The following is a 24,701-nucleotide window of genomic DNA, read 5'->3' as shown; positions in this document are numbered from 1 at the left end:
AGCAGAGGATATTTTTGTTCAAAGGTTGATTTTTTCATAGCGCAGATTTGATGGAGTTCTCTGTTGTTTTTAAACTTGTTCTTAAATATTCCTACTAAAATTGCTGAGGAAACATTTAAACAAACAAATTAGATTATTTTTAAATGACATTAATGTATGGAGTTGTGACATTAATTTAGATAACTATAGGATAAAAAATGGTAAAATTTTATGTAATTTGGGTAAATTTGATAAACATATGGTATGGTAGAGAGCGAAAGAGAGAAAGAGGTATAGATCTCTTCTGAGATAAATAATTTATGAGATTTCTCTGTTTTATTAGGAGAAATATATAGAAATTATACCGTTTTTACAGATTTTCACGTATAATTAAAAAAACTACAATTTTACAGAATTTTACTTTTATTTATTTGCAGATTTTTAACATACTATATAATGTAAAAAAACTGTAATTTACAGATTTTTCACGTGTTTTTGAAATACGATGAAAAACCCGTCAAATTACTAAAAGAGACAAGATTTCACAAGAAAAACATTTTAAAATGTAATTTTACATGAAAGAAACTGTTGTTATAAAAAACTTTCTGGCGCTACAGCTGCCAGATTTTTTTTACGGGATTTTTTACAGTGTATGAGACTTCAGCAAAAGTTTCTATTTGCTCTATATTTAATCTCATTACTAGCCATGACGATTGTTTTTTAATATTATGAAGTGGAACTTTAATTCAGCAAATGATGCATAGTTGACTGATTTATACATGTAGTTGTCCGTTTGACCAGCAGGTGGTGAAGTATTGTGCCTCTGAACTGACCTTCGTGTATAAAGAGTGAGCGAGTGAGCGAGCGAGCGAGCGAGCGAGAGAGGGGCATAGTGGTATAAAAAAGATTACATAATGTTTAACAAAGAAGTAGCCAACAGGAAAAGTGTGGCATGGAAAGATAAGATGCTATAAAGCTGATAAACTCAGGCAACAACCTCGCAGAAAGGGGTTAACCTAAAGAAGCTCCATGTCCGAGAGCAGTGTGTTGTGTCTGGTGTGGGAGGGGGCCAGAAGGAGACAGAAAGTGAAAGAAGGGGAGGGAGAATACTGAAGGGGTGGGTCGCCTGGTTGCCCTGCCTCTATATAGAGAAGGAAACAGACAAGAGTGTGACTAAAGATCAGACAGAACACTGTAAGAGAGAAAGTGTGTTCAACTACTTTAAAGTACTTTGACCTGTTGTTTAAAAGAGACAGGATCACATTTTTCTACCGGATTTACCACAGGAAGGATTTTATTTCACTAAACAAGGTGGGGGATATTTTTGGCCATTTGATTTGTGTGTTCTGTGTGACCTCCTCTACTTGCTTTCTCATGCAGGTGTTGGACAGGTGTGTAATTCAGACAGGTGCTAGACTCTAGATAGCAAATATTGACAATATTCTCTTTATTCATATTTACATTTAAGATGGGATTTCATATATTAAATGCACATAAAATCAAGAAGGTAATTCGTCACAGTTAAAACGTATTACTGGTCATTTGCATATTGTACTTAAGTCTAAATATACTATATTATGTTTATTTTCTGTATTTGTTTATTTTTTTACTTTTTGCTCAACGTGATGTAATTAATAATTATTTGTCTAAAATTCAGGTATTAAATCCAGATGAATTATGGGAGTTTGGGGATAATGCCGTGTTCATAAATGCAATGTTTATTTGCAAATGTGTCTTTAAACAACACTGTAAACCAGATTGTTTTATATTAAGGGGTACCTTTTATTATATTCGCACCTGGAAATGCTTACTTGCTTTTCCCAAAAACAAAAGGGCTATTTTACTGCCTCACTTTAAATTACCTGGTGCCTTTTTGTCACTTTCAGTGGCATTTTTGCCCTCGAGCTGTATTGTAAACTGTAATAAATGTTAAAAAATCAAGTTTGCGCAGGAAAACGTTTAGCAGTGAGAGCACAGGTGCTGGATTTTACCCCCATTGTTTCTTGAACCTTTCAGCATTACACTTCAGGTAAAGTGTTTGATTCGAGTTACAGTGAAAGTGTTAAAGTCCGTTGACAGCTCAAGGACCCGTGTCACTGCTGATATGCATGGAATCTGCTAGAAAGGTCCAATTTCTGACTGTTAGATTGTGTATGTCGAAAGTTCTAGTCCTGCTTCTAGTCAGTTATGTGTCTTCATCTTCTATTTTTGTCTTTCTAAAATCCTATTTAGGAAATTCACCTCAAAATGTTTGGCTTACTTTAATCGAGTAATGGAACGTTTAACATGTTAGTAGACACCTTTGAAGTGAACTTTAAAGGGATATTAAAGGGAAAGGTCTGTCATCTTTTATTTACCCTAATGTCATTCAAAACATGTATATGACTCTTTCTTCTGTGGAACAGAAATGATGATATTTTGAGGAATGGATTTGTGTCCATACAATAGAAGTCAATGGGTCCAGTGTTGTTTGGTAACCAACATTTCTCAAAATATCTTCTCGCGTGTTCCGCAAAAGAAAGTCATACAGGTTTGAAATGACGTATGGGTGCATAAATGATCAAATAATTTTCACTTTTTTAGTGAACTGTTGCTTTAAAACCAATATGTCTTTAAATAGTAAAACCAGATAATAGCTTCAATTCGCTTTCTTAATTCTCAGTCTGTTTTGTTCAGACAAGATTTTGTTGTGTTGTATCTGGTTCAGAATGTGTCCATTGAACCGCCTGAACAAATATCTGAGGCTTGGAATATTATCATATCATATATTCTGTTCATCTGCTCATTGGTTAAATGCTGTGCTCAAAGTCTTGAGGTACAGAAGTGATGTATCATTTGTCAGATGGCAGACTGCACGCTTGTTCAGTACTGTGCATTAGTAGCAGTGTTTTACAGTCTAGTGTGCATTGAGTTATATCCTGCGGGCAGTCTGTGATGTAAAAACACGTCTGTACATGCTGCAGCCCCGCTGTGTGGAAGTAAGCGCACATCATCCAGACCTCAAATACCAAAACCTGATGATCTATTCACTGTAGTTACATTACAGCTGATGTTGACTGGAGCAGTTGCCCTGACAGCGGGGTCAAACGGGCCCCATGAAAGACCCTCAATAAGAGTGGCTTTATAATGCCACCATAACACTGCTGCCATATGTCTCAGTGTTTCTATGTGTGGAATGGTCGACTAAAGGCACAGTCATGCAGAAAACTGCACAGCGATGGCTGTTCTTTGTCTGTGTGGGGGACATTGTGCCTGGTGGGGCCGATTGGGTAATTAATGATGCTATTTTTGTACCTTGAGCTCCGCCCCCTCTGTCTTTGTCAATTCTTTCATCTTTAGAACGTGCGACCACAAAAGGCTTGAGTGCAGTTTTGTGTGAACTTAGGGCATTATTCTCGAGGAGGGCCGGTGAGAGGACCAGTAATATGATTAAATGAGGATGAAGAGCTAGAGGAAGATGAAATCCACAGATGAAAACAAGTGCTGGCAATACTATGTAAACTTTATAGCCACTCAAAAGAAAACAAAAATGCACATGTCTGTAAAAAGTTTGATGTCAGAACCGAGCATGAACGGCTTTAAAGGGATCGTTCCCGCAAAAATGAAAATTCTGTCATCATTTACTTACTCTCAAGTTGTTCCAAACCTGTGTAAATTTCATTGCTCTGCTTAACACTCGAAAGATATTTGTAAGAATGCTTGTAACCAAACAATTCTGGGGCACTATTGACTTCCATAGGACAAAAGCTATGATTGTCAATAGTGCCCCACTCTGTTTTCTTTCCCACATTTTTTAAAATATCTTCCTTTGTGTTCAACATAATCAAGAATTATAGTTTTGGAACAACTTGAGGGTGAGTAAATGATGACAGAAGATTCATTTTTGGGTGAACTATCCCTCTAATAAGACAGTGTTTTCCTGTCTTGGTTTTGACTGCAGGAAGTAGCTGTTTCCCTAATAATGATAGTTTGATAGCGGCTTTATTTCCACAACGTCAGCTATTGTGTCTCCTCTTGCTTTATGAAGATAAATCGGTCCACTTTTTTTAAAGGGGCATTCATCTTATTCTGAAATTTTTATACAAATACCGCTTAAAGCAAACACGAGTGAATAGTTAGCCACAATAGTTTTAATCCTTCACTAAAATCTTAGAGAAACCAGGTAAAAGAATGGATTAACAGTGAAATTACACAATCTGTAATTATCCTTGCGCACTACAGTTACCAATAACAATGGTTTTGGGGCATGTTGAATGAATTCTAAAGCACATTCATTTGAACATTAGTGTTCAAATGTTAATCCTGACTGATTTAGTATGTGGCAGAACACTGAGCGGTGGATTATAGGAATGTTTTTGGTTTATTTATGGGTTTGCTTGAATGCTCAAATGGTGCCTCTGTGTTCAGAAACCTGCCAGGCACAGTGATAATAGCAAAGTCGAATAACTTCCATTACTTCTAAATAAATAAATTGTGAGTTCTTTTTCATAAATATCTTATCTCCTTCGGCAAAGAAACGAAAACTTGACATCGTTTGTGTCAGCCACCATAGTGGTTCGAAAGGAAGGAGGGGGGGTGAGCCTTTGGTTGCAGTTTGCAACCTCACCACTAGATGCCGCTAAATTTCAAACAATGGACCTTTATGCTTCCACGCATGTGTGACCCAATCTGTGAAATCCAAGATAAAGTCTCATAATATAAGATTAGGGGCATCAAAGTTTGATTTCATTAATTGATTTTAATATGATTTCAATCTTCGACATGTTCTTACTCAGTCAATATTAAAGATATCAAGGTTATATTTTCACAGAATGTTCTTTACATTATATGATGATTTTATGTAAAAACAGTAAATCACATACAATGACTTTAGTTGGGTTTTCACAGACTGGGTCATATTTGTTCTGAAACATGCTACCCACCTCAAACCTTTGCTAATGAATCGTTTATATATTATAAATATGATTAAATGTCTCAAGACATGCAAATACAGACAATTAAGATATTTTTAGTCATCAGTAGCCAATTATATATGATATGAACCTTTGTGCTTGCCATGAAAACAGGAAAGAGTCTCGTGTATGAGCCGCGTCTTGTATTGCCTTCTCATAAGGGCAGTAAATCGCTTCACAACTCCTTCCTGGTGGAACATTCTACCTAACTCAGTCCGGTCAACCACATCTCTCACAACATTTAAAAAACTACTTAAAACCCTCTTCTGTGAATACTTGACAGACAAATGAGAGAGAAAAAAAACACTAACCCTCTCTCTTTCTCTCAACAGGTATTGCTCTAGCTTTTGCTGAAACTAGTAACTTTGTATTAGCACCTATTGTACTATTGCTGCTGTATGACATATCGCTTATTGCTTCCTGAGCTCTCTGTAAGTCGCTTTGGATAAAAGCATCTGCTAAATGACTAAATGTAAATGTATGACCGTGTTTGCACAGCAGAATTCAGTCCTGTAAGTCTTTCTGGACGCTTTAACAAGTCAATAAAAACTGGGCTGGAAGTCTACAGAATTAAAGCCTGAGTCACATGACACCACCCTGCTTTTCTGTACACACCTCTATAGATCGACCGTCTGACAGAAACTCTAGCAGACAGATTAGTTATAAAACTACTTGTGAACAAGCGTCCCGGATAGAAACACCCTAGGCTGGTTTGCTGGTCTTTGCAGGTTTAGACTGTTTTGTATATGGCCTGTTATTTTCTTTGCAGGATGAGGGCATTATTAAAAAAGAACAAGAAAAACGTCTGTTTATCAGTCGTGTTTACATTCACAGATTGTTGGCTTCTAGCCTTGAGTTCGGGAAAGGATGCAAAACAACCCTCATGTTCACTTCATGACATTTCTCTGTGTATACCGTTCCATCAAAGTTGTGTTTCTCATATCTGTTGCTTCCTATCCGCACAAATGGACAAACAACTGTTATTTCTGCTATAATCTCATCACTTGACATCAATTGTTTATTTTTTGCTGCGTGATGGAGCATAATGCTCCAAATTGAATTCTGTTTCGAATTTTGAGCCTAATGGCTGATGCAATGTTTTGTTATATTGATTTCTTTATGGCAGATAAGCGATGTCGAAGGTTTTGATGCTGGCCATCATCACAGTTCTCCTCCTGATGTTGGAGGGGGGGATGTCGTCAAGGACCCGCACCAAGCGAGAACTGGCCGGCCCGCTGCACTTGAGTGGAATCCGGGATCCTTACGGCTCATACTGCCAGAGGAGAGGAGGCTGCTGCCCGGGCAGAAATGACCAGTGCACTGTCCCGTACATGGACACGATCTGTTACTGCGACCTGTTCTGCAACCGCACCGTATCCGACTGTTGTCCTGACTTCTGGAGTCACTGTTTGGGGACAACTCCTCCATACCCCCCCAGTAGGTCAACATATTATGCCAAATGTCCTCTGTAACAAAAAATCATTTTTGAATAAACCATTCTTTAGTTAAAGGTTAGTTATTCTCTAGAGTTGTAATGGAAAACCTGAGTCCACATACTTCTCTGTTAATGTTTTCCTGTTGCCTCATAGACCCCACTGTGGTGGTGTTGTACCACTGAGGTGTAAAATGTTTAGCAATAGGCCTAATAATGAAGAGAGAACAGTAGCCTTCTCATAAAAAGAGCAGAACAGAAGGCAGAGAGCAATGAATGGAGGTCAACCGAAAGAATGCCTGTAATGTATCATAAAGGGGATTGGGGAGGTGGACAGGATGACTGCAGGGAGGGAGAGATCACAACAGGTATGTGTGCAATGTGTGTTTGCTAAAGGAGGGAAAATCGTGTCTATAGGGCAGGAACATGTGATTTCATGGATCACAGCGCACCTTCACTCAGACAGAGAGGGCTGAGAAATCACTGAATGTTTTTTGAAAGGCACTTTCATATGAAGGACAGTTCATTCTACATGAAAGCGCATTTCCTCTCTGTGTCTCTCGAACTAGTGTTGACTCTTGTTAAGATGATGGTTTTGGAGGTTGTGTGAGGTGTGTGTGTGTTTATGAGCAAGAGTTAATACTGTAGCTGTACTGTATGTAGACCCCCAATTCTACATTGTTAAAGGGATACTCCACCCAAAAATGAAAATTCTGTCATCATTTACTCACCCTCGAGTACGGCAGTGTTAACTACCATAGTATGAAAAAGATCTTGGGGGATTAGTAATTTGTGATTTTCATTTTTGGGTGGACGATCTTTTTAAAGAAACAATATAAGGAAAACGTACTGGCAATTTTCTGTCAGGACATTATCCGTTCATTTTACAGATATTCCCGTTAACCCCAAAACACAACACAATCTAGTGCATTTTTGTGTGTTTTCTAGGACAAATATCAAAGAATTCTTAAATCCAGATACATTTACTTGACAAGGAAAGTGACCTAAAATAATTTTCTTAAAAGAAAATGAAGAAGTAAGTCTATGTTTAAAAAGCAAAAAAATCTGCCGGTGGGGTAAGAACAATTAACTTTAGTACTTTTGAATCCAAATGCTGGGGTTCACAATACATATGTGTATAGTATCTGCCTATTTTTCCCTCAAACCTCATAAGATTCTTGTGTGTGCCATTATGACTCATGAGTTACTGATGTTTGTTTATTTCAGGTTCTTGTGAAAGAAACGGCCAGAGGTTTCATTCAGGAGCAACTTACAAAGAGAACTGTAACTTGTGGTGAGTTTCAAATCTAAAGAGCACACGCATATCCGTATTCTCTCTTTCTCTGTTTTGTCATAGCACTATTAACACAGTAACCTTTTCAAGGGCACTGCGCATCTACCAATACAAGGCCGCTAATGGTAACGTCAACAAGTTGGCAAGTTTTTTTATAGACCAAGAGAGTTTTTGCTAGATCCTCTACTGGACAGGACACCCTCGGGTCCTGAAAAGATGACACACATTCCTCATTTTCAAGGCTTCTAAACACCTGCTTCACCTTCAGAGCCCTTGTTACTCTAATGCATTTAAACAGTGCAAATACGCCGCAGAATTATGTACTGCACATGCACATGCATATAGTTACCTTACGTTTGTGTCACACTAATAGGATTATCTTTCTCCAGAGAAAATCAGTCTAATCCTTTGCTCCAGTCAAGATAACAGCACATTCCACCATAGCAGTATTTGTTGAGTCACTGGACCTTCACAGTCAATAACCAGTACAGGGAAATCCATTATTTTTTATGATGAAATCTATTGCAGTGTTGTATACAGCCGCAGAAAAAAATTAAAGACCATTCCAAATTTTCATTTAATCAGCATTTGTAGATGTATTGTGACCATTCCAGTCCAGTGTCTGTTGAATTTCAACAAAATCAAACCTCAGAAGTGACAAATAGTCATCCAACAGCAACGTGAAAGACTGACAGCATGAAGTTATCACATACACTTTTTTGAACTTTTTCTAAATACATTTTCAAATATTACTGTTGTATTGCTTAAACGTGAATATTAACTTGTTTTCTTTGGAGAATATTTTGTCTAACCGTCACCAGTTTCTCACGAGCAATGCACAATACAGTGAAAAAACACTATCACACAGGATGGGATCTTGGATGTAAAAAAGTATTTTAGATTACAAGAAGAATCTAATCTAAAATACTTTTTTATATCCAAGATCCCAGCACCTCTCTCTTTCTCGCTCACTTTTCTCATTCAGGTTGGATGAGTTTTTATTGGTCTAAAAGCATCTCACCATCCTGTGTGATAGTGTTTTTTCACTGTATTGTGCATTGCTCGTGAGAAACTGGTGACGGTTAGACAAAATACAACAGCAGGAATTCCATTCCCTCATGCCAAAGCTTCTTCACACAGCAGTGATATGGGTATTGTCTCTGGAAAAATGTGCTGTAATGCTACCACCAGGTCTCGTTTTTCTTTTCTTTTCTTTCCTTGGTGTAGTGTATTCACACGGTGGTCCCAGTGCAAATATTTCATTTGCCTGTTTGTGGCAGTGGCTGTAATTTACATGAGCAAAAACATTCCATCAATCCAAAGCCCATGATGTTTAAATGTTTTATACATTATACATACAAGATTTACAGTCTTACAGTAAAAAAATTAAGCCCTGAACACAACAGTGTGTTGTAGATGTGATATGATGTTATCTGGCAGTCTGGCGTGACGATGCTTTGTGTTATCACAACAACAGCACGATCTCCACCTCCTGTCACATCCCTGTTATCTCAGTTCACTTTGGTTCTTGTTTGATCCAGATCTTTTTCACATTCTCTAGTAACTGCATATAGAGATTTGCATCCTGTGGTGGAAGAGCCTGATGAAATGCTGGCTGGCATCCCAGCAGAGTTGTTGTTCCCTCCTGGTTCGCATTCACCTCTGTAATCCAGAGATTTCCTGAGTTCAGGCCTCATTGGACTGAGCCGTGCATTTGGCATAAGGGCAGCAGACCCGCTGGCTCCTGTAGAATCAGCAAAATGAAGAGCAGTGCTGGTGGTGAAGCATGACCTTACACTCACCTGCTTGTGATGTTATCACGCTTTTGTGAAATGTTTTTGAAGTTATTGAAGAACATGAAATGCTCTAGTTCTGTCGCTGTAAATGCCATCCTTACCTGTGGTGCTCTATCAGCAGCATGCCGGAGAGACAACAGATGAGATCTAGAGCCCATACATCCATTCTGCTGTCATCCTTGAAAAGATGAAAAATGTAAATAAAGAGAAAGTACACAAATATATCTGCTTTGTAACACAGGGGACGTCAGATTGTGACCCTTGTATCAAGATTTCAGGATAACGCTCATGCGTGACCGAATAAGAAACTTGGCTTCCCGCTGACAACAGGTCACCTGATGCCTTTGCGCTTGAAAAACCTTTTGTTACTTTTCAGCCAGCAAGTGTGCGTTGCTGTGCGCTCGTGTGAAGTTATGTTTGAATTCTTGTCGTCTGACAAACATCCGTGCATTTATTCAAACAGGTCTTGTGCAAAAGGAAAGAAGAGGTTGTAAGGTATTACCTGCTTCCTTCAATCAAAACCAGCCAACGCTCCACATACACACCGTTGTTGTAGTTCGTTCCTGACAGATCGCTGTAGATAACCATTCTTTTCTGGGAAGTGTAGTGTGAGTTGACATGTTTGTGCTGCTGTGATTGAAGAGGCACTGTATTTGCTGATCATTGCAAAATACTATGGATGCAAAAAAGAAGCACAGATTAGTCGTGCCAGCTATTTTAGCAACTAGATTGTAGGATTTCTTAAGAGAGAAAACTTATCGTCATGCTAGGATGTTCTGGCTGGTTGCCAGTATGTTGCTATATGGTTGCTAAGGTGTTGCTAGAGGGTTTTGTTCTGTCCTCTCCTTCTGAGGTATTCTTGACCCAGGCGGTAGATCAGTTAGATGCTGATGTTTCATATCACTTTTCTTTTCTGAGCATGACTTATCTGCTCTCTAAGGTATGACTCAGCAGAAGTGCACTGAGTCACTACTAGACTTCCTCTTTTAATCCATGACGACATGTTCTTGTGAAATGCCAGGCCTACTGAACCTCCTCCCTTAAATAGACTGCCTAAAAATGGATGTTTCTGCAAGAGCTGCCTTAAAAGGCTTACAGTACCTTCTCTCTCTCTCGGTCTCTATCTCACTTTGTTCCTCTTGATTTGTCTCAAGTTTAGAATTCCGTTGTGTTGCTTCATTGTTTCGTCTAACATCTGTCTACATTTTCCTTCTTTACTTGTGTAAATAGTTTACATTGTTTATTATTCTAATAGTGTGTTGGGAAGCTACATTAGAACTGTAGTCTGTCAAATAAAAAGCTAAAGTAGTCAAACTAAAGTCAAGCTATTCTTTTGAAAAAGCTCCTAACTACACTATTCAATGTGACAATATATTTTATCATAGCAATTTTCTGATCAACAATAGTTATTACAAAAGGTTTTTTTTCATTTTTATAAAGTGTTACAGCATTAAACTTGAATAGAGGAATTAGCAAACAAAACGTATAGAATGTTACTGGAACAGTTTGACTATTATTTAAGTGATAGTTCACTCAAAAATGAAATTTCTGTCATCATTTACTCACCCTTATGTCATTTAAAACCTGTATGACTTTCTTTCTTCCGATAAGAGGGTGAGTAAATGAGGACAGAGTTTTCTTTTTTGGTTGAACTATCCTTTTAAAAGTGTAGTTGTCTAAAATTGTAATCTTAAATTCATTTTACAGTTATTTCAGTCACACAATGAGGGATTTTAAAGGCAAGGAAGCTTGCTGGAAAATCTTCAGGCTCAGTTTACTGATAGTTTTGTTTTTGTTTCCTGCAGTACGTGTGGTCAGAATGGACGTTGGGAATGTGAGCATCACGCCTGTCTGATAGATGCTGACATGATCCAGGAAGTCAACAGTAGAGGTTATGGGTAAGCGTCAGTCATTCTCTATAGTTATCAGACAATTGGCACTAAAAATAGTGTTTTATATACAGTATATATAACAAGTGCACAAAGAAACATTTATAACTCTTCCTCTCTCTTTTTTACTTTTTTAGCTGGAGGGCAGCAAACTACAGTCACTTCTGGGGTATGACCCTGGACGAGGGTCTGCGGTATCGCCTGGGAACACAGCGGCCCTCACGGACCATCATGAACATGAATGAGATCCAGGTGAGTCAACGCAGCACCAGCTCCAGAACGAGACCGTTGCAGATCAGATAATCTCTTCATTCGTTTCATGATTATGCCCAATGACGGCTGTCTGATTGCAAATTCTCTCTGCCTTCACCATAACTTTGTGGTGATGAACCATCAAAGCGAGAATAAGAGGCAGGATTTAAGAAATCAGACTGTTCTTTGATCTCTGTGATGCATCATTTGGTAAAAGTGCATTATGGGACAGTAACTGCATCCCAAATGAGACTGTCTGGATGTGTGTTGTTTGATGTGGCTCAATGAGGCTTTAAGTTAAAGATGCGTGTGATCCGCACCAGTATATTACAGAACATGAGAGACAATCTCATCAGAGGATGCGTTTTTCCACCACTTTTCCCAAGTAAATATGGACTGACACCTTCCCCCTTAATGTCTTGTCTGGTGCTAAAATCAAGCCCCACAATACCATTCATAAAGCCTCTTTATGTGTCAATTCACTCCTTTAAGACACTTTTTCTCTCACCCCATATCATTGTCTAATGAATTCCTACTGACGGGGTGCCGGTGACCATTTTGGAATCATTTGGCGTGTCTTTGTTGCTAATAAGACAAATCTAAACTTCACAGAACTGCCCTCAAACCAGGAACTGGTAATGTCAGACACTGGGAGGGAGATGGGTAAAGTGACATGCCTTTAGTCGATGGTCAACCTGATTCCATGTGCACCAATTTTTTTCTGTCCATCTATAATATAATTTTATTTACAAACAAAATTTGTGTCATAAAAAGTAGCATGGTGGCATAAATAAAACAAGTATTTAAGTATTTCATTTATTATGAATAAATTGTATTTGTAAATTATTTAAAATTCATTATTTTATTAAAAATGAATATTTTTAAATAAATACAAAATATATAAATTGTGTTTTAAATACAATTTTAAATAATTGGAAAAATATTAAATAAATATAATAATAATAATATATATAATTACAATAAATGAAAGTATCACATTTATAAAATTATAAATTGTTTATATTATAATAAATGAATTAGTATTAAAAAATATTACAAATTAATTAAAGTTGCTTGCCCTCTCTCTCTCTCTCTCTCTCTCTCTCTCTCTCTCTCTCTCTCTCTGTCGCTCGCTCGCTCGCTCTCTCTCTCTCTGACACACACACTTGAGTCTTTACGTTCCTTGTATTCTTTCATCTGAGTTTAAGTACACACCTTTCGTTTTCTCCAAGCTGTGGCCCTACAGGGGCCCTTTAGAGTCTACAAATCACCACTGCAATACAGGTCACTTGACAACCACCTGCATTCCACTGGATCATATCTGCTAGTTGTCAAAGAGAATCATGACAATATCAAAGGCTGGAATGTAGGAGGACAAAAACTAGCAGCTGTGTATTACCAAAGAGGGAGAGCAGCACAGTAGCCTGGTGAATAATGTCTCATGAGAGAAAGTGATGAAATGAATTGAATTCCATGTTCCAGCCTTTGGGGTGAGAAATTTGTCAGAAACAGCGTTATTGATAACTCCGAGAGTTATAGATTAAGAGGTTGTACACTTACTGCTGAATCTAGATAGATGGGGTGAATTATTTTACTATTATTGAGATAACTGGGATTTTCTTTATGCTGGTGGAATACCTTTTTTCAGAAAAAGGTCACATTATACACTATTTTCCACTGAAATAATCCAGGAAACACACCCAAAAAAACGGACTAATCACAATTACATAACCACAATAAGGCTTTTATTTTGCCGCTGTTGGACTTTGGAGCCCCAGTTGACATTTCATTTACTATGAGACCTTTTAAAAAGACACACATGGGAATAAACCATTATGTGCCACAATGCCAAAATATCACATCATAACCACATCATTAAAGCATTTATGGAAAACTATTCAAGTACACCGTCTTGGATCAGCAACAAAACCATTTTCAGTACCAGCTGGCTGTACCATCTTAAGTTGGTCAAACAGTTTTTTGGAACATTGTTATTAGTCAACCAGTTAATGGCCAGCTTAAACCAGCTAAAACAGCCACATATTTCAAAACACAGCAATTTTCCAGCAAGCCATTAGAGAAAAACATTCAAACTTGCTTCATGTTCTGCAGATGAATATGAATGGAAACGATCATCTGCCAAGTTACTTCAACGCAGCTGAAAAATGGCCAGGGAAAATCCACGAGCCGTTGGACCAAGGCAACTGCAATGCATCCTGGGCCTTCTCCACCGCCGGTGAGCCAGCAAAAAAAAACAGAGCATACAAAGTTTACACAGTGAAGAGATTTATGTACATTATGTAACACTGTATTGTTCTTTTGTCCTTTCTCTTATATCTGCTTCTTTCTGATTCACCGTAGCTGTTGCATCAGACAGAATCTCTATTCAGTCGATGGGTCACATGACCCCTCAGCTCTCACCCCAGAATCTCATTTCCTGCGACAAACGTCACCAAGGTGGCTGTGCCGGGGGACGTATCGATGGGGCCTGGTGGTACCTACGTCGACGAGGGTAATCCTGAAACTATTTTACATGTACCATCTTTAAACTCAATCTCTTGCATATATGTGACTAAAGCATACCTCTGGTTTGTTGTTTCTCAGGGTGGTAACAGAGGAGTGTTACCCCTTCTCTCTGCCTCAGCAGACCCCCACTGAAGTAGCTCGCTGTATGATGCAGAGTCGAGCGGTGGGCCGGGGGAAGAGACAGGCCACGGCACATTGTCCCAACAGCCACAGCTACCACAATGACATCTATCAGTCAACCCCACCATACAGACTGTCATCGAATGTAAGCAAACCTGACCGCTTTAAACTAGTTGGGCTAGACCCCTGAATTACAAATGTTAATGGGATAGATCACCCAAAAACGAAAATTCTTTCATCATTTACTCGCGTCATTCCAAACCTGTGTGACTTTCGTTCTCGTGCTTAACACAAAAGAAGATATTGTGAAGAATGTCGGTAACCTAACAACAGTCGTCCGCATCGACTTCTATTGTATGGACACAAAACAACTTTTCAAAATATCCTCTTTTGCGAGTCATACGTAAGTTTTGAATGACATGAGGGTGAATGAATTATAACATCATTTTTATTTTAGGGTGAACTGTCCCTTTAATTTACATAGAAACACCCACTGCAAGCCAACATTCCTACTGATCTCAACCAAATCTCAGCCATGTTCAGGTTTCAACATCTAGTGGAAAGTTAGCAAGCAACTCCTTATTAAATGCCAATGGTTTTGAAATGCAATGTTCAACAAGCACGAGCATATTGTAAATATTTTGTCCAGCTCCTGAAAGATTATGGAATTACTACTGCTGTAAAACATACAGATCTCTGGTATGCATTGGTTAACGTGTCAGTGATTTACAGATTTCTCCCTCACACCCAGCATCTGTGCACATATCTGCACTTATTTTATTCATCAACCAAGAGCCTTCAAACCAAAGCCACAGGGAGAAATAACTCGGCAAACGTCTAAAGAGACCGAGATTACATTAGCGGTCATGTCACGGTTCTTTCCCTAACTATATCTCACCACCCCGCATTATACACACTCTTCATTATATGCAGTACAGTACATATTTCAAGAGATCCTTTTAACCCACAGCTTACACATGTGACACAGGAATGTGGTTAATGAGTGGTCCATTCTTTGGTTTACCGTAGTAGCGGGATTTGTGTATGAAACTAAATGATATTCCAGTTTGTTGAACTGACTGTGACACATTGATTCTTCTCTCGCTCACAGGAGAAGGAGATTATGAAGGAGATTATGGATAATGGCCCTGTGCAAGGTATGGAATTCTCCAGAATTGTGCGTTTTGTGCAACACTGTGAGCCACAAAGGATAAACAAAATGAAGTAAAGCACTCGGCTAATGACTGTTAATGGAGTCAAGAATGATTCATATTTGTGTCATGTTTTATTAGTCACCATGGATGTCATAAACGGTCATTTCGGAAAAAAGCTTTAAGTTTAAACTTGACACTTATGCGCTGAGTTTTCGAGAAAAATCCCTGCGGTAATATAATAGAGTGTGCAGTACAGATGGGTGTGTGTGTGGAGTTGTTCAGGTGTTCCATGATCCTTTGCCAGCATTCTGTTGTTTTGTTCCAGACAGGAGGGAACCTTGGCCATGCGCCAGTTTTCATTTCTAATCTTTAGAAAAATTCTGCCTAACCTCTGGCTTATATTGAGGAGCCAGAGATGAAAGGATGTAAGGGTATGTGTGCGAGTGTGAATGTGTTAATTGGGCCATGTTTACCGTGATCATTGTCAGTGTCTGAGCGGAGGATATTCCAGTAAAGTCTGGAAAAAACAACACGTAAAGCAAGTCTTCAGACCTTGAAGACCCCTTCAGACCATGGCCCCACCTGGAATGTGCCGTCAATGGGACTGCCAAGTCACTGGTCCACCCATAAGTTTTGTATCGGGTCTCATGAATTTAAGCACTGGCCCTGCCACGTGAAGTCCAACTTATTTGAACTCCGATTGTAACAGTGACGACTTTGATCTCACTTTGATCTGCGAGGGAACATGAAGGTTGTGGGATGTTATGTAATTGTGTTTTTAACTTTGCGTGATGAGCATTACGGATTAGCTTTTAAATATTGGTTTGATGACGTCTGAAGGTCAGAGATCATTCTTTGAGTTGGGACAATTTTTGGACATTAAATCAAGGCTTTTGCCATTCATTGTTGTACATTTGTGTTGTACTTTAGAACGGTTTATTTAAAGAGACAGTGCTGTGCATAATGGCCGTGTCTTCTGTTTGTTTTTCTTATAGCCATCATGGAGGTCCACGAGGATTTCTTTGTGTACAAGAGCGGAATTTACAAACATACAGATGTCAATAACTACAAACCTCAGCAGAACCGCAAACATGCAACACATTCCGTCAGGATAACAGGGTACGTTTTTTCCCACAACATTGCACAACCTCTCATCTCTGATGATAAAATGAAGAAAATGGGTGTTTACAACCAGTCCAAATTTAACAGCCAAGCCTATCATTTTTGGAAATATTGTCAATTGGTGTTTCCTGGGAATGTATTAGAGAGACATTGAAGCCCCTCTTGTTCGCCTTCAAGGCATGTTATTTGTTACTGGCAGACAAAACACCTGGTTGACTGACCTTGAAACCCCGCCCCCGGACACACCCATGAAACCCGTTGTCTGGTTTTGCTATGTTCAAACCGAACACTGATAGCACGCTGACTATAGTTTATGACTCAGATACCCCTTTTCTCCACTGTTGAATGTTCAACTAGAGAGCAGACTACATTATTTTATGCTCTATAGATTCAGTATCCTCATTCATAAAGTATTTGAAATAAGGTAAATGTTTAGTGAACGTAAATATTACCTGTGAGTTTCAAATCACAGTTTGGGTTTCAGATATATTAATCAATGTTAAAGGGCTAGTTCACTCAAAAATGAAAATTCTGTCTTCATTTACTCACCCTCACGTTGTTTCAGACCTATATAAATGTCTTTGTTCTGTTAAACACAAAGAAAGATGTTTGTAAGAATGTTAACAATTTTCAGTTCTGTGACATCATTCACTACCATTGTAGGAAAAAACATTGTATATAGTTTTTTGTTCTGTTGAACACAAAGTGAGATATTTTGAAGAATTTAGGAATACAAACAGTTCTGGGGCACCTTACATGACTAACATGACATTTTTCCTACTTTGGCAGTCAATGATGTCACAGAATTGAAAATTGCTAACATTCTTCCAAATATCTTTCTCTGTGTTCATCAGAACAAAGTCATTTATGCAGGTATGAAATGACATGAGGTTGAGCAAATGATGACAGAATTTCAAATCATGTTTGGGTGAACCTGCAACTGGTCTTCATGTTTTGCTTTTTTATTTCTGGGACAGGTGTGTCTAATATGTGATATCAGAGATTGTACGTGTCGTGTGCAGGAATGTGGTTGTTAAGTTGTACTGTACAGAAACAATATAGTATCTGCCGATGCCCTTCAGGCAGTGAATCTATATTTACACAGTTATTCAGCACTGCGGCTGACTCGGGTTGGCTATATGTGTTTAGTCTGTATAGCGTTGTGGTTGTACAGCTTGACTTGCTTCTCATGTCTGTAAATGTGACATGCTTCATTGCTAGTGATATTGAGCGAGAGTCTGTCTGAAACCAGCTTTTCACCAAACCTACCATCACTTGCCGACGCTGCAGTTCTAGCCCTGCTCTAGACGCTCAGAGGTCGATATGCGGTCGGCATACAAGCGCAGCGGTGATGTTTTTACGGGATAAATCCCACTGTGGTGCATTCGGCTAAGCCCAGGGCCAGGGAAAGTTTGTGGAAGGCACATTGATGTCCAGTGTGATGGAAATGGCATTGTTCGATGGACTGATCCTGACTTTGCAATGCAGACAGAGAGGTCTGAACCCACAGAAGGTCAGGGCTGGTTGGAGGCAGTGGTATGCCTGTGATTGTCCAGAACCGAGGACAGAAAACATGGAAAGATAAGATCGCTGCAGAACTCAAGACCCACGCTTTTTCCGGCTTTGCCAAATATATTAGCTACCGGTTTGGCCCTCGAACTTGCCCTTGTGTTTCATATGTGGGCACATTTCTTATTTAGGTAATTTTGTTTGGTTTGTTTGTATTTTTTGGAATGTACTGAATACTACAAACCCCCCACCCCACCCCCCTCCCCCCGTGGGGACAGAGGACAGATATGTGCTATTTGGGAACAGAATGAAATGTGCCCTAGTATAATGGAAAACTTCATCTAGAATAGGCCTTGGCTAGACTATATTTTATCCAAACATTCCACATGGATGATAACAAATAAATAGACCTTTGAAGAATGTACAGTTGTGATTGGTGTGTCCCAGTTGAAAGACGTTGAGGGGACAACAGCTACTTCAACGAGAGTATGTAAGGGAAGCGCTGTGATGCGTGGAACAAGGACGGGTGGAGAAGCAAAAGGAAGTTCTTGGCACAGTGAAGGTTCAGCCGTTTGTTTTTATCTTGAGAAGATTCGAGAAGGCGGGTGTGGTGCTTCCTGGAGCTTATGTTCTTCCTTTCTCAGAGAACTGGAATATTCACCTCATCATAAAGACAGTTTGGGATGAACTGTATTTTGGTTCTGCTTCACTGTGATTTGTTTTTGGTTTGAAATTTACCTACAGGAATTCCCTTAGGAGAATATTTGATCCGTTTCAGAACTGATGCTTAAGCGATCAATCACACAAACTTGTTGTTATCCTGATAATGTTTATCGCATATATTTTCAGATGGGGAGAGGAGAGGGATTACAATGGCAGAACAAACAAGTACTGGGTGAGAAATGATGTTCATCATATATACTAGTGTTATAATGTTCACCTAGATTCTGGGTCCTAGAGCTTACCTTTACGTGTTTCATGGAGTTTAAACCCATTTCTTCACTCTTCAGATTGCGGCCAACTCCTGGGGGAAGAACTGGGGCGAGGACGGGTACTTCCGCATCGCTCGTGGTGAGAACGAATGCGAGATCGAAACGTTTGTTATCGGTGTGTGGGGAAGAGTAAACATGGAGGACATGCACAGTCATCACCATCATCATGGAAGACGCAAGTAAAGCCGTGAGATCCCTTTCCACCTCATTGCCTGATGTACACCTCAAAAGGTCAATCAGGTCCATGGCAGGTTTGTTAAGAGTCCAATTTCCACCAAATTGATAGACACCCATGCCTTTTGAATATCACTACCATGTTCATAAAACAATCTCCTCTGGCTCCATCCTCAGTTATTTTAACGCATATGTTGAGAAATAATATCGGGATTGTATACAGAGCTGTTATTGTCAGTCTTATTGGTGGAAACCTACCTGATACACTCCCTGACCTTAAATACAAACAACTACAGGACTCAGAAGTTTTCCAGAGACTTTACAGGCACTCTGCTTTACAATATCACAATCATTTCATTTGTCTATTCCAGTGATATTCAGTCTTAACTTCTTTAGGGGGCTTGGCTGCAAAATGGGAGATGATGTTGGTTTTAAGGACCAATCCTTTATTCTGAAAATACGGTAGATTTGATTTATGCAACATTTCTTTGCAGTTAAGGCCTTCAGTTGAGATTGTTGTTACGCATTTTAAGTCAATATATAAAGAAACACTCCATTCAAATGTAACCCAAATAGCAAAGATAATTGTTGTAACGTTGAATCAATGTTAAATTGGTTATTCTTGACATTGACTCGACATTAAACCAATAATCTGGAGAAGAAAAAAAAAATGGAATCAGATTGTCATGGATTTGTATAGGGTTGGTTATTAAATCAAATTTAAAGCAGATTCCACGGTCCAAAACAACTGATAGCCACTCAATGTATAGAATTAATCTCTGCAAATGAACTAAAATAATTTGAGAACATCCCCAACAATATCTTAAGCTTTACAGGTCATTTGTTCATTTGTTAACTGCAGAGACATTTTCCACTTCACATTATGAACATTAACTTCCTGTGGCAGTGTAAGAATTGAGGAATAAATGCATTAAACATGTTTCCATGATAATGAAGGGTAAAAATCTCTGTGTATTCAGTGTCATATCAGCGACTGTGTTTTTTCAAGTTCTCAAGTGTATAGGAGCACAAAGAGTTTTCATGCTATTCTGCCCTACCAAAAATTTACCACGTTTATACAATGTAAAATCTGAGTGGCTGAAGAGGATTTATGTAAATTAAAGGTTGCACAAACATACAGAAAAAGACATACGTCATATCACCACTTGAAAAAAACGATAGATTTATATAATGTTGAATAAACTCAACAGGACATTTGCTTAAACCCTTAGGCTTTTACTGTACCGGATATAAAATACGTATAAAACATGTAGGTTAAATGTAATTCAGCATAATGACCAAAATCTTTTTTCCAAGTCTTACACTCTTGTAAACTAGTAATATTGTGCACAAACATTGACAAATATCTCTCTAGTGTATGACCATTCCTTTATTTTAAAAAATCTGTCTTTGCTGTATTCACAGTAAAATATCTGAGTATAATTTGAGTGCAATGCTGAAGTTTGGTTTCTGTCTTTGTGTGTAAATCAGGCAAAAATGTATATATTATAAGACACCATAGAGCATTACTCCTCACTATCCAGATATAACTCTACAGAGGATTAATATATACAGTATATATGTGTGTGTTAATAAGCCTGAAATACAAAGTATATACATTGCAGACATGTTAGCAGTATCAGCCAAATAATTTCATACACGCACCCTAGTGTCTAGCAAGCTCATCTGTTGACTGATAATGTCATTATTACAGTGACATGGCTGTAATTCAAAGCATATCATTCAGCAAAACACCCACTGACAGGAAGACTCACTTCAGCACAAACGTCAGTAACAGATGTTCTGCACACCAGTCAATTAGCATTTGGTTATTTGAATCAGTCATGCGAGATGAAGCAGTTATGTGCGGCCCAGCAAATGGGCTCATGTCATGCATATTACATGCGGCTTATTGCCAGCTTTACATTAAAGTTTATACCATACACTGATCTGGTCCTTTCTTGGCCCTCATTCAAATGTTCCATTCAGTTCTTATATTGTAATTATGAATTACTTTGTGTTATTTAAGAACAATGTTTGTAAGTAATGCATCTCCAGTTACTGCTGTGAAATGTTTCCATGTTCTCTCTGTACACAATGCAAACCACTGTAGTGTTCAGTTGTGATGCAATAAAAGGCTTACGAACCATTTACAGTCTTCTGGGCGTTTACTGAAAGACCTTCACCACAGCTTTAAATTACCGCTGACCATCCAACCATTCATTCAACCTCATGGCAGTAAAACCTGTGTTTGACCTTCTGTGGAACGCAAAAGAAGATATTTTGAGAAATGTCTCCACGGTTTAGTGTCAAGGGGGGCCAATGTTGTTTGGTCACCCACATTTGTGAAGAAATCTTTTGTGTTCTGCATGTTTTGAACAACATGAAGAATTTCCACTTTTGGGTGAGCTATCTCTTTAACATCAATCAGGTACTCTACAGTAAATGTTAAAACAGATTAAAGTACCCGAGCCTGGACAATGTTCCATATGTTTAATTCCAAAATAACGGATGACAAAACTGAATATATTTACAGCATGTATCGCATAAACACTTATGGTTTCTGTACAAAGAAATATACACATGCAAAAAGTATAAAACAATCGAAATAAAATGTCTAAAATGATGATACATACATTAAAATACAATGAGATCGGAACTAAAAACAGACATTAAAAAATGTATCCAGTCCAAGTTCCCACGCTGTCAAGGCATCTGTACAACTTTACAATGACAAATAAATTAGGGGAAATTATATGGGTCTATACAGTTGAATCAACAATGTTCCTTCCTACTGGGAAAGACGCACAGTCCACCAATCAAACACTTAATAACACTTCAACATTTCAAAAGTAAGAGTTGGCTGATGTGTTTTATGCAAGTATCACTGGCTCCAAAGGACATCAACACACAGAGCAACAGGCTGATAGTTACAGACCGCATACGAATCTCATTCCAGTGAAAATAAAAACTACAGAGACTGTAAAAGTGTTGAGAGCTTATGACTTTCACCAATAACTATCCAAGGCCTTACAACTAAAAGGACCTACACCATTTGTATTAAAACTATCTAAATAAGATAAATAGCATAATTTAAAGGCTTCACATTTTGTCCATGATGTCTCGCTATATGACAATAAAATGATTTCAATGTCTAGTGTAGTCTGAGAGGTGAGTTTCAGAAACTCGACTCAAATGTGCAGAAAAATCCAATGTAAAACATGTGAAATGTCAATAACATGGACACGAAAGAAAATAAAGGAAAAACTGAAAGAAACCATTCTTTCGAGTGTAAAGCTATGAGAAACTCATGTAAACAACCAGTCACAGCTATAATCTATAACTTAAAAAAGTCATGTGTGTATAGGGGAAAACAATGGAAAACTTTGGCATAATAACATGTACATCAACAAAAAAGTGACTAGCGTAAGTGCCGTGTAGACGATAATAACCCTGTCGCATAACAGAGCAATAATACTTAACTAAAAGACCAGATTAAATAATCATAACAGCAGAACCTGCAGTACAAGGTACGTGCTAGTCTACGTTTTTATCGAAGGTATACCGGATGTCTTACAAAAAATTAAAAGCTGCATAAACCGTTGAAGCCGCGACATTTCACATGATAAAACATGGAAATAATGCGAGAGCGTTTACAGTATTCAGTCATTCTGTCTCAAGCTGATTGGCCTTTTGCTGCTCAGACGTTTGGCCGCCCTATGGCTGTTTTCCACTGGGATTCGTTTGTTGTCCCCCTCGACGTTACATTAAACAAAAAATCAGATGGGCAGACACAGAATAAGGCGTATTAAAGCAATAAGCCCCAAGAAGCAGTGGATTACAGTGCATTTTATAACAGCTAAAACCCTGTAGCTGTTATAAAATGCACTGTAACCCACTGCTTCGCGGGGCTTATTGCTTTTATAAAACGGTTATTCCATATGCTTAGCAAGGTTTCATAAAATAAAGTAAATAAAATGATATTTAGGCTATGTGGTGCAGTCAGCCGTTATATAATGAGGTATTTTATAACGGCTTAGAACTCCGCTCAGCCAATCAGAATCAAGGACCAGAACTGACCGTTTTATAAACATCTGTAAATTGCACAACACAATTTGTTCTAGTTATAAATAATAAAGGTTTAACTTGCAGCCGTAAAAATCTTTGCAGCTAAATGTGGCATCATCATCATTGTTCAAATAAGCAACTATAATATTACACGAGGAGACCAAAACAAGCTTTAACTTAAAATGCTTCAATTATTCATTCACTCAAGATGCATTCATTTAAACTTCTGGAACTGATGCCGTTGTTGTATTTATTCAAATATGCAGGCTAAAAAATTATCACAACTTGATTTTCAATTTTCTTGAAAGTTTCGTTAAGAAAGGATTTGACCTTGTTTTCGAGTTTAACACTGCATAAGCACAAAAGCCGAGCGGCTGGCTCTGTCTGGCTCAGGCAAACGAAAAGAAAAAGGTTGTTCTTGCTAAACTGCATTGCATCGCTTTCTTCAAGAAACCTCTGCCACCGCTGGGCAGATAATTTGTTCCACACAAAATATTACTCTATGTAGATTTGTTGATCATTCAGCAAATCCGAGAAATTCATATTTATATATATATTTATATATATATTTCATTGTTTTAATCTCTGCGTAAAGTCTTTATTCAGAACGAGGCAGCAGCATTCAACTGGGTAAATATTTTTGTATATATTATCCGCCAAAAAGGCTCACAAGGTCGCAAGCACACATTTTGATTGGCTCAGGACTGAAGTCATCATAACTGGCAGCAGAAAGAGGATGAGATTATTGTCTCATTTCATTGGTCAGATCCGAGGCTGTAACCTGCTCTGCAGGAAGGTCTTTATCCCCCCGAGAGGCCGCAGGTCGTTCTGGTGTTTGCGCCGATCGATAAAGGAGATGAGTCTCGAGGTATCGATGCATTCCGCCGAGCGCCGGCCACTTCCCGGCCTCAGCCAGGGCTCTTGCAGGCAGGTGGCAGCCGAGGGCCGCTTGGAAGGCTCGGTCCTGAGAAGCAGACACATGAAATCCCGTGCCGCCTGGCTCACGCCCTGGAAGTAGTCGTTGGGGAAGCTGAAGTCAAGTCGGCAGATGTTGAGGCAAGTTTCCTCCACGCTCTCATCCAAGAACGGAGAAGCTCCGCTCAACATCACGTACGTCACCACCCCCAGACTCCACAAGTCGCTGGAGAGTGAGACGGCCTCTCCGAGAACCAGCTCGGGGGCCGCAAACTCCGGGCTACCCAGCAGAGAGTGAACATAAGGAGTGGAGTTCAGCTGCACCGTATCGCCGAAGTCTGTGAGCTTTACCGTCGGCTGGGAGGAGCTCTGGTCCACCAAAAGATTTTCAGGCTGGTCAGAGATTGAGAATAGGGAAATTAGCAGAAGTACTCTGGAAGATCTTTAACATGAACATTGCCGAACAAAACAAAATAAAGCATTCGCTGACAAACAAATGCATCTATTAGACCTCACTACATGGGCTG

The 24,701-nt window shown here is 38.8% G+C and overlaps 2 protein-coding genes across 10 annotated transcripts in view; one reads left to right on the top strand and one right to left on the bottom strand.

The window, feature by feature from the left end:
* Nucleotides 1–1,141: 1,141 nt before the first annotated feature.
* tinagl1 (tubulointerstitial nephritis antigen-like 1) lies at nucleotides 1,142–20,450 on the top strand. Its single transcript, XM_057355434.1, has 12 exons — nucleotides 1,142–1,290; nucleotides 6,058–6,368; nucleotides 7,591–7,657; nucleotides 11,259–11,351; nucleotides 11,480–11,594; nucleotides 13,707–13,830; nucleotides 13,956–14,106; nucleotides 14,199–14,385; nucleotides 15,352–15,397; nucleotides 16,390–16,513; nucleotides 18,875–18,920; nucleotides 19,036–20,450. The coding sequence occupies exons 2-12, from the start codon at nucleotides 6,065–6,067 to the stop codon at nucleotides 19,198–19,200; spliced, it is 1,422 nt and encodes a 473-aa protein (XP_057211417.1). The 5' UTR covers nucleotides 1,142–1,290; nucleotides 6,058–6,064; the 3' UTR covers nucleotides 19,201–20,450.
* A 124-nt stretch (nucleotides 20,451–20,574) lies between these two features.
* The window catches only part of trioa (trio Rho guanine nucleotide exchange factor a), an 86,271-nt gene continuing 82,144 nt past the window's right edge, over nucleotides 20,575–24,701 (bottom strand). For all 9 annotated transcript variants that reach the window (XM_057355424.1, XM_057355430.1, XM_057355425.1 and 6 more), the window contains one exon: nucleotides 20,575–24,567. In XM_057355424.1, coding sequence (XP_057211407.1) covers nucleotides 24,022–24,567 — 546 coding nt within the window. In that variant the 3' untranslated portion in view covers nucleotides 20,575–24,021. The remainder of the gene's footprint in view (nucleotides 24,568–24,701) is intronic.

The sequence above is a fragment of the Triplophysa rosa genome, linkage group LG16, assembly GCF_024868665.1.
Source record: "Triplophysa rosa linkage group LG16, Trosa_1v2, whole genome shotgun sequence".
NCBI lineage: Eukaryota > Metazoa > Chordata > Actinopteri > Cypriniformes > Nemacheilidae > Triplophysa > Triplophysa rosa.
Note: the sequence above shows the minus strand (reverse complement) of the source record. Positions and strands in the feature narration are given on the sequence as shown.

Coding starts and splice junctions, on each gene's coding strand:
- tinagl1 (XM_057355434.1), top strand. CDS start 6,065: ATGTCGAAGGTTTTGATGCTGGCCATCATCACAGTTCTCCTCCTGATG. Junction 11,352..11,479: donor GTCAACAGTAGAGGTTATGG/GTAAGCGTCAGT, acceptor TTACTTTTTTAG/CTGGAGGGCAGCAAACTACA. Junction 18,921..19,035: donor GCAGAACAAACAAGTACTGG/GTGAGAAATGAT, acceptor TTCACTCTTCAG/ATTGCGGCCAACTCCTGGGG.